General features: G+C 35.2%; 1 protein-coding gene across 3 annotated transcripts; it reads left to right on the top strand.

Moving 5' to 3' along the window:
• Positions 1–872: 872 nt before the first annotated feature.
• LOC136202316 (uncharacterized) lies at positions 873–7,094 on the top strand. 3 transcript variants are annotated; one of them, XM_065992862.1, is made up of 12 exons: positions 876–1,158; positions 1,248–1,296; positions 1,967–2,231; positions 2,317–2,473; positions 2,592–2,625; positions 3,656–4,065; positions 4,171–4,219; positions 4,290–4,415; positions 4,745–4,849; positions 4,963–5,054; positions 5,138–5,291; positions 6,568–7,094. In XM_065992862.1, exons 1-12 carry the CDS (start codon positions 995–997, stop codon positions 6,826–6,828), a joined length of 1,866 nt encoding a protein of 621 aa, XP_065848934.1. In that variant the 5' UTR covers positions 876–994; the 3' UTR covers positions 6,829–7,094. The 3 variants fall into 3 exon arrangements, with proteins under 3 accessions (XP_065848951.1, XP_065848934.1, XP_065848942.1); XM_065992870.1 differs by having other exon boundaries at positions 878–1,158; positions 1,967–2,218; positions 2,334–2,473; XM_065992879.1 differs by lacking the exon at positions 6,568–7,094 and having other exon boundaries at positions 873–1,158; positions 5,143–5,290.
• The last annotated feature ends 7,604 nt before the right edge of the window (positions 7,095–14,698 follow it).

Genomic DNA, 14,698 nt, shown 5'->3' with positions numbered 1-14,698 from the left:
ATATCATATTTTTGTGTGATTTAATAATAAAATTGAAAATTAATATTTGTAAATTCAGCAAAATATTTGAATTTTTTTTTGTCAAACTCGTACAAAAACAATATCTTTTTTCTTAAAAAAATTTCACGTCTAATCATATGTTTGTAATCTGTTACTAACGATTATAAAATTGTGCACATGTGAAGTGTAGATGACAATATTCATGACCAAGAAGACAGTTTGATAAATTATTTCTAAAATTGACCCATGTCAATGTTATGGATAAAATTGCTTTTGGCTGCCAAATTTAGGGATATAATTGCATCATTTTAGATGTTAAAGGTAAAATTGCTCATAGCTATAAATGTTAGGGGTATTTTTGCACTTTATCCTATTATAAAATAAAAAATGTGTTACACAAATTAATAAAAATAATGTATATAAAAAATAAAAAATTTATTGAACGCAACAAAACATTGTTCTTCCAGTAATTATGTTGTAGAAATATAAATAATTTTAAAAAATAAAATATATTTTGTGGAAATAAGAAGGATAATTCTGTCAATAACAACTAACTACAAACAACTGTTTATGAAAAGCTCCAAATAGGAGCTTTTCGTGAAACGCTCCAAAACGCTGCAGTTTTCAGAGAAAATGCTAAACGCTACGGTTATATAAACCTAACTAAACGCTATATTTACTGCGATTTGAAAAGCTAAAACAAACACCCTCTAAGTTTATATAAAAAAAAGTTTAAAAATTCAAGTACTTATATTTGAAGATATATTTATTTATTGGTATATATAACATTATCAGGTTGAGCCATTCTGGTTCAACCGGTTCAAACAATGAACTATTGAACCAGTTATGAAGCGGGTTTTTAAACCATTGCATCTTTTTTTCAAATTGTTGTCCCTTTTCTCTTGTTGTCCTTATTTTTACGAAGAGCATGGTTGATTGTGGATTACCCTCTGGAATTGCAAGAAATCTGGAATAAAAACTGATTCAATTTAGGATGAGATATCAATTGTGCGGTTCTAGTGGATTTCGGATGAAAGCTGAGGATGAAGCTCATGACACTGATTGGTCCAGCGAGCTCGACAACGTTCCGTTTGTTCACCGGCTAAAGCTGCTAAAGACAACGAAGCGGACTTCATTATCTGCTAACAGTGAACCAGCGTGAGTCATTCTTTTTTGAAACTCTGTATTATTACTTGAGTTTTCAATTTGTTGCCAACGTAGTTTCCATTTGTTTTTTGGGTGTGCAGGTCTCACTTGAACGTAATTGATAAGGAAGACAAGCATTGCGATTCACAGGTAATTTTAGTGTCGCTTGCATTCTGATTCTAACATTTACAGAGTTACTCTTCTTTTCACCCTGTTTACGGCATCTCTTGATAATTCCATTGAAAAACCTAATATGTCATGTGCCAAAATGCATTACATTTACAAATTCAAATTGTGCACGAGAAACAACCCCAAATAATTTCATTTTCTTGTTTCATTTTGGTCCAAGATTTTAACTCTTTGTACAACCCTAGTTACTCAACATCTTACCTTTTTTTTTTATAACTCTCCAATAATTCTTAGTGATACCCTAATTGCTAGTTATGTTACATCTGATGGCATGTTATAACAAGAGGGTTTATGAGAATGAGACTCAGCCCTAATGAGTAGGTAACTTAACTATTACGTCCAGAAACAACATAATACATTCCCAAGTCTTGTTGAACATATTTGTAGAAGTTGATCAATACAACACTACTATTCTAGTGCAATGTAGCTTAACTATTAAGTTCAGAAACAACATAATTTATTCCCAAGTCTTGATGAACACAACGCAAGTAGTTGCAACAATAGTTGAAGTTGCCTAGGATTTCTGGAGAAGGTATATGTAGAATAAAATTGTCTATGAAATGGCTATTCTGGTACCTCTAAAATTTTACCTTCTGAAATTTTTTCTTACTATAAAATGTCTACATTATAGGGTGTTTCGTCTATTCCTTCTACTGTTTCGCCTGCCAATAAAAAGATGGGTCAGCAGACAGTGCAACCACAAAGTTATGAAACTAACATTTCTCTGGGAGTTGATTCTGTAGATGCATATGATAAATTTCACATGGATAATGTTGTCGTTGATAACTGCTTACAAAATGGTACTTCCCACCCAGAACTAGCTATGTCAGAAGTTTGTAACGGCCATGATGCTAAAGTAAATACAAAGATTCTGCCAGATCAGGTGATATGTTTAGGTAAAATGTTGATGTTATTTGATAGTAGTCATGTTGTGCATTAATCCAAGATCCAACAGATTGAAAACTGCAAAAATAAAATTAGGGATTGATTACTTTCAGAGATCCGTAGGATGCAGCATCATTGGCTCTGTTGGTGATGATGTGCAAGCACTGAAACTTGAGAGTAGCATCTCAAATGAGTTTGTAGAGTATCTCGATCACATGGTACTGAAGGAGCGGCTTCGAATGCTGCTATCAAGGTATTTCTTTAATAATATATGCCAAATTTTGGCGCTGTAAACCCAAAAAAGCAATGCAATTTTGCCTACTTATCTCTTATGTTTTGCTTTATTCTCAGTTTCTTTTTTTACTTTGCAGGAAAATATCGGTGACCGGAAATCCAATTGCCGAGGTGGTTGTCATTTTTTTAATAATTTAAGAATGTTACATTTTGTAAATATTGGAAGAGTGCTGGAACATATATGAATCATAGTTTTAAATCATCCATATTGTCTTTTGCAACAACTATTGCATTCTTTTTAGAAAGATTTGTTTTTTCATGGTTTCTTCATGAAGAAAGCTGTAAAAGTAGCCAAGAGAGGCTCCTTCCTTTTCTAGTTTCGGAGCCTGAACTATAAGGTTATGACATATATTAGATGCTTTTGAGTTCTCCTTCCCTTACCTTTTTTTAAAAAAATTTCTTTTTGGTAATTTATAATTATATTTTTTACATTTGTGCTTGTTGATCAATGCATTACATTTGGCTAAAGTGGTTATATAAGAAAAAGTTTTCTCTGCATATCTGTCTTCCCATGGAATGTTTAGTGTTTAGTGTTTAGCATTTTGTGTGGGTTACATTTTGTACTTTTATAGGATGACTTCTTGATCTTTATGTATTATGTTCTGGTGTTGCACTTGCAAAAGAGTAAACCTTAAGGTTGACTTGGCATTGAGGTTGATACCCTTTTGGATGATGTCGTGATAAATAGGTGAAAACTATTCTTTGACTCGTTTAGGATTCTTATGACAGAAACATTTGAATGATGTGAATTAAGCTTATTTCTGCAAATTGTATTTACAAATTGTTGCTTTGTCTTCATCATCCGGCTTTCTTTTTCCTATCATTTGAATACAAGGATAGTATAATGCTATCTACAGTACATAATATGGCGAGCTTCTTTGCTTGGAATATTAGCGGTTATCCATGTGCAGTGCCTTGGTAAAATTATATATGAAGTTAGTAAGTTACTTATTGATGTTTTGTAAATCATATTAAACATATATAAATGGATTTGTTATCTTTTATGTGTGGGTCAGTGTGTCTCACTCTCAAACTTATTGCGTCTTTAGAATTATTGTTCTAATGGCGATCAGTATTTGTAATGGATACCCCAACATATTTTTGCTGCTGAAAGCTTGTGTTGAATGTGTTCTAATCTTAGGGAAAACCTCTGGGTTTAAGTTCATGTGGTCCACTTGATAACATGTCAACAAGCACAAGTCACACATCTGATTCAACTTTGTTGACCTTGGTCAAAGTGAAGGCTGAACCATTGGATAATAACACAATGCATGGCCTAGGCATGGATGCTATTAAAAACTTCTCGTTTGACAAGGTACATGTGAAGAGCGAACCTGATTTTGTTCATGAACTCAGTGGAGACAAGAATGTTGACATGCGATTGGGAGACCGGATGAAGCTACGTACAGTGGATTCTGAATTAAATACTCCAGGGAATTTTGAAGGCTTGCCAAAAGTTCTTCCTTCATCTTTTGAGAATGGCCATGGTTTCATTGAAGCTTCAAACACAATAAAAATCAACCGTCCACGAAAAAGGAAGAAGACTGCTACGTAATATCTTCTCTATGCTTTTCTGTGTTTTGTTCTTTCCCTTTCAATTTTCCTTTTATATTATTTAGTTTAATGGGATGATTTACTTGGGAAAATGAACTGCAGTGATTCAATTGAAACAGCTCTAGACGAAGATGCTCCTGGACTGCTACAGGTAATGGATGTTTGCTTTTCTCTTTTTCCATGAATTAGTTTATGCTCTTTCTGAACATAGTATTTGGCAGGTTTTAGTTGAAAAAGGGGTGTCAATTGATGAAATTAAGCTCTATGGAGAGACAGATAGCGATGAACCTATTGATGAATCATTCACTGAAAATGGCTTTGCGGATCTTGAGTCTGTGATATCAAAGGTTGATGCTGCTAATTGATACATTTTTGTGGTTGACGTTTTCTTTGGTTTTTCTTTCCTTTCGTCTTCCCCTCTTGGCTAATATTCCACTTGTTTCTGATAGTTTTATAAACTTTTTATGACCTTGTAAAAATGTGAGGGAATATCTACCAATTAAATGATGTGCTCCTGGAAAGGAACTACTGAAAAAATTGATGGATTAAGTTTTGTTATGTTCAGAATTTAGATAACTTTATAGTTTTCTGCAAATTCATACTTTTTTTTTCTGAAAAAACTGGAAATTCATACTTGTCACTAATGTTAGCATATTCTTTTGTTTCTGAATTTCAGATATTTCATCAGAGGGACTCTTTATTAAAGTTTGCTCCTTTTAGGTGCACTAAGGGTTCAAAACCCAGTTATTGCTTGCCTTGTCTATTCTCACTTGTGGAGCAGGTAATAAGTTTCTTGTACTACGGATCTGAAAACGATGACACTAGATTTGTGAGAGCTCCATATGTTCATGGAATATTTTAAATGATTATTCACCAGTGATTTGTCTTTTTCAGACACGTTATCTACGGTTCCGTAATTGGCCTGCTGAATGGGGTTGGTGCCGAGATCTCCAGTCGTTTATATTTGTCTTTGAAAAGCATAACAGGTAGTTTGTACAAATCTTGTATTTAGATTTGTTTGTGATCATTATATTGGCGACCATTTGCAATGAAGTTTGTTTGAATGCAGAATAGTGCTGGAACGTCCTGAATATGGCTATGCAACTTATTTCTTTGAGCTGGTTGATTCTGTATCCATTAATTGGCAAATTAAGCGATTAGTGACTTCCATGAAACTTACTAACTGCGGCAGGATTATGCTTATTGAGAACAAAACCTTATTGGTAATCACCTTATCATGTTCCCCATGCATGATTGCCAGTATTTTTGGTTTCATCAGTTGGATCACTAGCTGTACAAACTTATTTTTCTGATCAATTGGCTTATTATGTCACAGCATTGGTATTTTATGATTTTGATCTAGTGCTTCTACAAGCAATATCATGCTTAAAATAAGTAAGATGCATTGCTCTGTTTAATTCTTTTCTGGAAAGAATCAAAACGAAACAATGGAATACTTAAATCAAACTGGACTATGTTGTTCATTTTGTCAGCATCAATTGTCAGTCATTGAAAATATGAACAAGGGTTTATCAACTAGTTATCTTTGAATTAATTGCTTGATGTAGTTTATTCTAATGAATTCAATTAGGCACTGCAATATTCAGTTAGGGTTTATTCTATATAACTGAAGTCAAAATTCAACATAAGCTCTAAAAAGAATTTTCTGGCGGTTCTCCATGAGCTAGTTTGCCTTTTTTTCTCTTTTCTGGCATATCTAGTTGATTAAACAAATAGATGTTTGACACAATCTTATATATTATCACCAGTTCTGATGTTCATACGAATGAACTTTTTTTATTTTAGAAAAACTTCTAAGCTAATTTCAGAGAAGATACGTTTCACAGGCTCTTTTTGCTAAGAACTTTGAATCAAGTTCTTGGTGTCTTAATTGTAGTTCTCCAAAGTAGTGGCAGATCCATGATGCACTCACAGGGATGCTCTCTGTTGATCTATAAGTGCTCAATTGATAATATTTTTGTAGAAAAATTAAAACTCTGTACACAGCTTATTTGGAGTTTCCCGGAGACGAGTACGGATAGTCCCATTAGAATCGAGTAGTATTTAGTACCCGGGAAACCTGTACTCCCTACAAGAGATAAGTTGCTCAATCATTTGAGCTTGATCAAATATAGGGGAAGTCCACATCTTTCAAAGTAACCTCCAATTAATTTGTAACAAAAGATATACTTTGATGGCCATCCAGCTCCCCTCCTTGCCCTTCTTTCTCTGCATTGAATTAAGGATTTTGTTCTGGATTTTCTAAATGCACATGGTAACTTAATCTTTTTGCCACCTACACCTTTGAGGATCGATTATCTATAAGGTGAAGGCTGTCCTGATTGCCTAGCAAAATCTTGCAACTTGAGGGATTGTTTGTGGTTTACTAGTTGGCATGTTACCCATAAAGTGTTTTCTCCGAAGAATAATATGTTTACTTGTAATATGTTCTTTATTGTGAGTTCTGTAGTGTCTAATGCATTTGAATCTTTGATCAAGGTTGGAGAAGACATAAGTGAAGGTGAGGCAGAGGTACTAATGCAATATGGTTGGACACCAAATAGTGGCTTAGGAACTATGCTTAACTACTGTGACAGAGTTGTTCATGACAGGAAGAATGAAGAGAGAGAAATATCAGAGTGGAGGTCAAAAATAGGGAAATTGCTGATGGCAGGTTATAATGGGGGAAGTATTATTTCCTCTACCATCCCTGCAAAGGCTGTAGATGATGAGAGCCCTGAAATTAAGGTGGAGCTATAAATCAGGTCTCGTTTTCCCCAATCCTGTAATTTAATACACAATGGCTATGCTTTTTATGCAATCAGCAGCATGAATCATACTAATCCTGCCATTGATTGCTTTGCGTTGTTGTGTAGTATTGAATGAGATTTGATTTAGTGATAGTAAGTAGAGTTTTATACAAGACTGGTTTTAGTTGGATTGGAAGCCATAGGAGCCAAAAACACAGATAATAAGGATTGGAACTTGGAAGGTTCTTCTTTATATCAACTTCTTTCTTTCTTTCATTTATGTTAGTATTAGCTAGTTGCCCCTTGATTTAACTTTAATAGCCATATCCAAAATTTTGGCACAACTTGATCCTCTATTAGAAGGCAAAATATTTGTTCTTGACATGCAAATCAGTGTTCTAAAAATCCGCCAAGGCGGTGATTTTTAGAACACCGTCCCGATTTCCACTAATCGGGCGGTATAAATCGGTTGACCGATTTTTGGTCTTTTAGGCGTTCTCAGGCGGTTTCTAGGCGGTCCCAGGCGGCTCCTAGGCGGCTTTTTTGAAAAAATTGGCCCTTAAATTTTATGTCTATTTTTTTAATTTTTGAAAAATATAATATTAAATAACAAAAAAACTACAAAAAAACGTTAAACCATCAAATGTATTTTTAAGAATATTAATTTTATTTTACTTTGACACATTTTGTTATAAATGTTATTTTATTGATATATTTGTTATTTTTTAAGAACATTAATGTAAATAATATTAAAATATGTATATTTTTCTATCCTAAATATTTTATATTGTTATTTTTACATAGTATAATTCATATATTAGTTGTAGTTATATAATATTTTATTTAATAAAAAATAAATAAATACAAAAAATACAAATCCGATTAATCCCGATTAATTTCCGATCAATCCCCGATTAATCAATAAGGACCATGTCCGTCCGATTAGCGTCTATCGTCTTTTACAACCTTGCAAATGGTTGAATCTCAGATGTTTCTTGAATTTCTTCACTTGGATAAAGTTTTATTCAATTTCTTCTCTTCCTATACATATACATATGTGATATAAACTCAAGTATATTTAAAATTTAAATTATATTTATATAAGATAATAATTTATGCTAACTTATTATGTTTAATTATTTGTCCAAACGGGGATAGATGTTCGTTTTACTAAAAACGATGATGTCTTAGTTTGACATTATAAAAATGACCGTTAATAATCTCAAAATGGAAAATTCCACGAACGAAAGTTGTTTAGTATCACATATACTATGAAATCAAATTTTTTATTTTCTAAAATCATCGTTTTCGAAGCTTTAGTTCTTTAAATATTCACTTTCTCTCTCATCGAAAAACAATACTTAAATGACCTCAAAATTAAAAAATTGAAGAATTAAAATTTGTTTAGAATATTATTAAGTCTTTGAATTTTTTAATTTTCGGGTTGTCAACCCTCATTTTAATTTTGAGGTCCTTATTTTTAGAAAAGCGAAAAACTCCAGGTCATAAAACAAAACTTCAGTCTTCGTTTGGAAAAAAATTCTATACGTACCTGTTTAACAAAATATGAATCATGTAATAATTATATTTATTATCTAAACTAACAAAGGTAAACATGGATCTTATATGTCAATATACTTGACCACTAAATCATAGCCATGCAAGAGTAAATTAACTTATAAGAGTGAGATTTTGGTTTAACGATAAAATATTCATAAATATTAGAACATTTCAAATTCTCATATCAAAACCTAAATGTAAGTTATATCATGGAGTTATAAGCACATAAAGTTACTTGGATATATGATAAATGGATTTAAGGGTTGAAATGGCTCTTAGAGTTAGACATATATATTTAGTCTTTTGAGCTAATTTGCCAACTTGAGTTGATACTTAGAATTGGATTTGTACTTAAGTAAAAGGTTGATATATGAGGCTTAACCTAAATCACTGGGTAAAAAATGATCTCAATCAATAATTTATTGCCTGAGAAATCACAAAGTATTGAGGACTGGATCCATCATCCTTAAAGTTTACAAATAAAATTGAAAGAATAAACAGTTGAAGAATTTAACTTTTGTAGGTTAAAAGACACCAAAAACTCAATATTTATTACATAGTAATAGTAATGTACACTTAAATCTTGAATGTCCAAATGCATTTGATCATTTGATAGCTCCCATTTGTATATGGTTTTTAGGATCATTTTAGTTTGTTTTCCCTTTGTTTCCTTTTAATTTCAGTATCGTTTTATTACTTTTTAGTTAAAATTAGTAATTTCCATTATTTATGGCATTTTCTGTGTTTTCAGATGTTTTTAGGTCTATTTGAGCATTTTCGAATCAGACCCAAGCCTATTGGAGCATTCCGGATTATTTAGGGACCGTCAGAGCACTTTTGGGATTCATTAGGGGCCATTAGAGCACTTTTCGGAAGCCCAGGGACCTAAACAGATAAAAGCCGGAGCAAAATTGCCCCCATTTAGGACCTGTCTCGTCGAGACACTACATGTCTCGTCGAGACAGGCCCTCGTCTCGTCGAGACACTCCTTGTCTCGACGAGACGAGGCGGGGAAAGGCGCACCGGCGCCTTCCCCCTTGCTGGAATGCGCGGATCGGGCTCTAAAAGCCCATTAAAACACTTTGTAATTTTTCTTTTTTACCCTTGAGGCATTAGGGTTTCCTCTCTAACTCTATAAATAGGGAGCTAATCCTAATCCTTGAGGGGGGATTAGCCACTCAATAAATCAGAGAGCCGCTAGGGCTTTCTCGCCTCCACAATGTAGTTTTAGCTTTTAGTTTAGTTTTCCTGCTTTCTAGATTAGGTTTATTTTCAGTTTTTATTTTCTTTTGTTGAAGAACAATTAATGGGAGAAGCTCGTTATCTTCTACTTTTGTAATTGGATTCGACAAAGCGGGTTTTGGATTTCTAACTCTCACTCTTGTCTTTTACTTTTATATTTAATTGAAGCTTTTTCCATTATTCCTATTGTCCTATTTCTATGATTGGTTTGTCTATGAACTGATCCCCATCCAATTTGGGATGGGGATGAAATTGATTATATAAATATGTATGATTAGGAATCTAGGACCTTTGATTGATCAGTTTATGCATGCTTAATGCCTAGAAATTGTTAGGAACATGATTTATGCTAGAATGAACATTGATAATGATCAACTAGCCTGTTTATGTATATAATGTGCTTAATGCCTGTGACCTTGACATTAAATAGGATTATAGATAGATGAGAACCTGACCACGGAATCGTCTATACCGAATCTGTATTAACCTGACTTCGCTAGAGACCACTAGGAATGAGGCTTTGTGGCTGGGCTACGACTTTAGCCTTAGTTGTCAATAAACCTAATGCTTTGCATGACCTAGGGTATATGCCTAATCAAGCCGTCACCCGAATGCATGTGAATAGGAAGGACAATACTGATCACATTAGTCTTTCACTTGGGACAATTACCTTCAATCATTGGTAAAACATAAATCTGAACTCCCTAAACCCATACATAGGATTTAATCAAAGGATTCCTCAGCCTAGATTGTGCCATCCATTAATTCACCTTCTACCCTGTCAATTGTTCACTTTATTTTGTTATGTTATTCCTTTCAATTAGTTAATTAGTTATTAAAAACCCAAACATTTACCCAACTCTCTAAACAATTAGATCACTCTAGGTAGATTTACTAATTATAACAAGGTGCTTAGCACAATATTACTTGTTGCGATAGGATACACTTGTCCTATTAAATGCTATATACTTTAAGAGCATCATCATTCAATATTAAATTTAGGTTTATTATAATCTTAAAATAGAGATTCAAAGTTTGAATATAATAAACTAGATCTAACGGTGAATGATCAAATTCATTTTATCAGAGAGTCTAAATGAACCCTACTGATTTATTACATACCTATTTGATAATAGATAATTTAATTTTTGGAATCATCATAATACACATAAATCCTACAACATAAACATTTTTCTTTCAATACTCAATTTTGTTATCAATTAGAGATTGAAAAGAAAAAATTAATACAGACAAATTGTTGTATATCAACTTTATACGTAATTAATTAAATAAGTGGGAATCCAAAAATCGTTGAAATAATTAGCGTTGGAACGAGCATGACATGCCATAACATGAGCCACACCGTTCGCTAATCGAGGGGTATAAGCCACAGTAAAATCTGGGCATACCACTAGAGAAGACCAGATATCTTCAATCACACCACCTAATTTAGTTAAGTTAGTATGCTTAGAAAGAATCATCTCCACTATTACATCCGCGTCAGATATGAAAGTAGTACTTTGAAACCGAACCGAAATAGCCCACCTCATAGCTTCCTAGAGGGCAAGAGCTTCTGCGAGTAATACAGTTACGGTTCCAAGATCATGTTTGCTAAAACACACAATAAAGCTGCCAGAACAATCTTGTGCTACAGCCCCGACACCATATCCACCCGTGTCCGAAAATAACGCATCATCGACGTTACATTTAACCCACCCTAGAGACGGGGGCTGCCATGCGAGAGCCTGGACCGACGTCGGAGTCTGCTGCTGCTGAATCCAGTGTTTAGTTGTTTGCTAGTCCGCCACTGTACGCTCCGCCCACCGTAGTACAACCTCAACGTCTTCCACAACTGCCGACTAGAGCTTCGTATTCCGATGTTGCCAAATTTCCCAAAGAGTCACCGCTAAAAGATTCAATTCCTCCAGCGGAGCCGTTGCCAATTTCTCTAAAACCCAATCCTCCACCCAATCTTAGTCATTGCCCGGAGCCTCCATCCCTACCAAATTCCAACACGCCTCCGCAAACTCGCAGTCCGTGAATAGGCACCATCCATGCTCCACATCCTACTCGTAGACCACACATCACATTAGTACCATAATTCGATGCTGGATGAGCCGATTACATACTGGAAGGAATTTCAAGCAAAACCGCCATATAAACGAACGAATCTTCGGAGAAACATCCGATCTCTAAATGTGAACCCAACCCAAATGGCTTTTATCACCCATTCGCAACGTCTCCAGCTTCCGGTACCCGAACTTTATCATATACACACAATTCGATGTGAAGTTCCACAAAATCCTATCATCTTATTGCGACATCGGCACCACCATACCTACTATACGATCCACTTCTCTCGGCAAGAACCACATCTTAAGCTTGCCTCTATCCCAAATCCACGTACCAGGGATAAATAAATCAGTCACCACTGCTAATCAGTTTTCCTTAGTACATGTGTAGTGTGTAACAACTAACATCAGACATAATCCAGGGGTCCTTCTAGACTGATATCCTATCACCCCTTCCTATTCTCCATCTAGTCCTTCCTGAAGAAACTTGATAGACCTCCATACGCTCCTCCAAACAAAACTAGCATTAGTACCCAGTTTGGAGGATAAAAAAGAACCATGGCCATAATATTTGGCTTTGAACATCCACTAACCAACGTATTCGAGTTTGTGATAAGCTTCCTCCCTGTTTCCCGAGTAGAGCAAGATTGAAATCATGCAAATTTCAGAAACAAAGTCCACCTATTTCCTTCCTAACACTTAGGCGGTCCCAACTAGTCCACTGTATCCGACGATCCCAATTCTCCTTCGAACCCCACCAGAACGACTGCATCATCTTCTGGAGTTCGTGATATGTAGATTTAGGAAACAGGAAAGTGCTCATACAGAATGTAGGCAGCGACTATGCAACGAATTTTAATAGAACTTCCTTACATGCACCCGATAAAAATCTGAACGTCCAGCTGCTAACCCACTTAGTCAACCACTCCTTAAGAAAATAAAAAATAGCATTCTTTGACCTCCCAATTAAAGATGGAAGACCCAAATATCTACCCATATCAAGCGGTGCAAACACTCCAAAATTCAGTTGACTTCATCTCGAATCTTCTCTCTCACATTTACACTGAAATAGATGCCAGATTTACTAAAATTCACAGCTTGACCCTACATGCTTTTGTATGAATGAAGTAAATTTACAATTTGTTGACATTCATCCTTAGTAGAACTGAAAAATAGAAAATTATCATCTGTAAAAAAAAAAATAAGTGAGAAACACTAGGGGCCCTAGAGCAAAATTTTCAACCCGTAATCAACCCATCCATTTAAGCTTTGGATATTAAGTAGGACAACACTTTAGCACATACTATAAACAGGTAGGGTGAGAGCGGGTCTCCCTGTCTCAGGCCCCTCATAGGGACCACAAAACCAACAAGTTCAGAATTAACACAACATTATCCAATCCACCCATATATCATAAAACCCCATTCGAATTAAAACCAATTTCAAAAAGCCCCAATCCACCCTATTATAAGCCTTGCTTATATCAATTTTCAATGCCACTTCACCCTTCCCACCTCTCTGATTTCTTTTCATTTAGTGTAAAGACTCAAAATCTATTTGGAAACTATCAATTAATGAGCATCCCGGAACAAAAGCAGACTGACTTTCAAAAGTAATCTCAGGGAGAATGCGTTTCTGCCGATTTGCCAAGACCTTAGCAACCAATTTGTATAGTTACTGCACAAAGAAATAGGGCGAAGCTTAGCCATGCATTTCACACTTCGATATAAGAGTAATGATTCTATTATTTAAGTTAGGAGGGAACTCATTACGAGCTAGCCAGCCAGTACAAGCCATAAATATATCCTGACCAATGTGTGACCAAAAGTGTTGAAAAAAACCCATTGTAAGCCCATCAGTGCTAGAGGATTTATCTGGGTGCATTTGAAATATAGCAGTGGTAAATTCCTCAAAGGAAAACGATGCAGTTAACATACAGTTCATCTCATCAGATACCAAACGGGGAACAATATTTATAGTAGCACAACTAGGAAGTGGGGATGCAGCAAATAAATTTCGAAAATAAGCCAAAGCCATCGAACACTTACCCAACTCATCAGTGTGTATAGAGCCATCTTCAGCATGTAGCCGGTCAATTTGGTTGATCCGCTTTCTAGTTGTAACATATGCATGGAAGAATTTAGTGTTCCGATCCCATCTCGCAACCAATAGTTCTTTTCCCACTACTTCCAGTAAGACGCCTCCTGTTCCAGCATAATATTGAACCTATTCTAAATATCCAGGTATCGTAAGACCAATTCAACGTCAGTCCTATCCCGAAGTTGCTCCAAACTATTTTTAATTCTGCCAATTTCCCTTGTAAAATGTCTGAAAAAATCAGAACCCCACCTTACGAGCAGTGAACTGCACGCATCCATACACGCTGAAACCGAGGACGAGGATGTTGACTGTCAACAAGTCGTTACCAACTCAGTAAAAACTTCCTTAGCAATCCAAGCATTTTCGAAATGAAAATGATGCTTTTTAAAAGTGGGAACCTCGTATTCAAACTCAAGTAGAAGAGGCGACTGGTCAAAATAAGAAGCCACTGAGTGGGTAAGCCGATACTGACTGAACCGACATATCCAACCCCCCGTCCCAAGTGCCCGATCAAGTCTTTCACTAGCCTAAGAATCAGTACCTTTTCATTGGTCCCATGTAAATGTACTTCCACACATGCTCAACTCATGAAGATCATTAGCCCTTACCATGTCTATAAATCAATTCATTAGGTACCTCGGATATTCTGATCCTCCACGCTTTTCACCGGCTCTCAAAATGCAGTTAAAATCACCCACAAAACAATTTGGCAATACAGAAAAATTAGTGATTTTTACTATGGAGATCCCAAGATTCTCGTTGTCTATTTCTATCTGCGAAACCATAAAAACCAATAAGACGCCAATCTCCCAACCTTTCATTACGGACAACTAATTCAATATGGTGATCGGAGAAACTACTCACTTCATAACCCAAATCCTCTTTCCATATAAGAGCAAACCCTCC

Source organism: Euphorbia lathyris, chromosome 1 (genome assembly GCF_963576675.1).
Source record: "Euphorbia lathyris chromosome 1, ddEupLath1.1, whole genome shotgun sequence".
Classification (NCBI taxonomy): Eukaryota; Viridiplantae; Streptophyta; class Magnoliopsida; order Malpighiales; family Euphorbiaceae; genus Euphorbia; species Euphorbia lathyris.
Note: the sequence above shows the minus strand (reverse complement) of the source record. Positions and strands in the feature narration are given on the sequence as shown.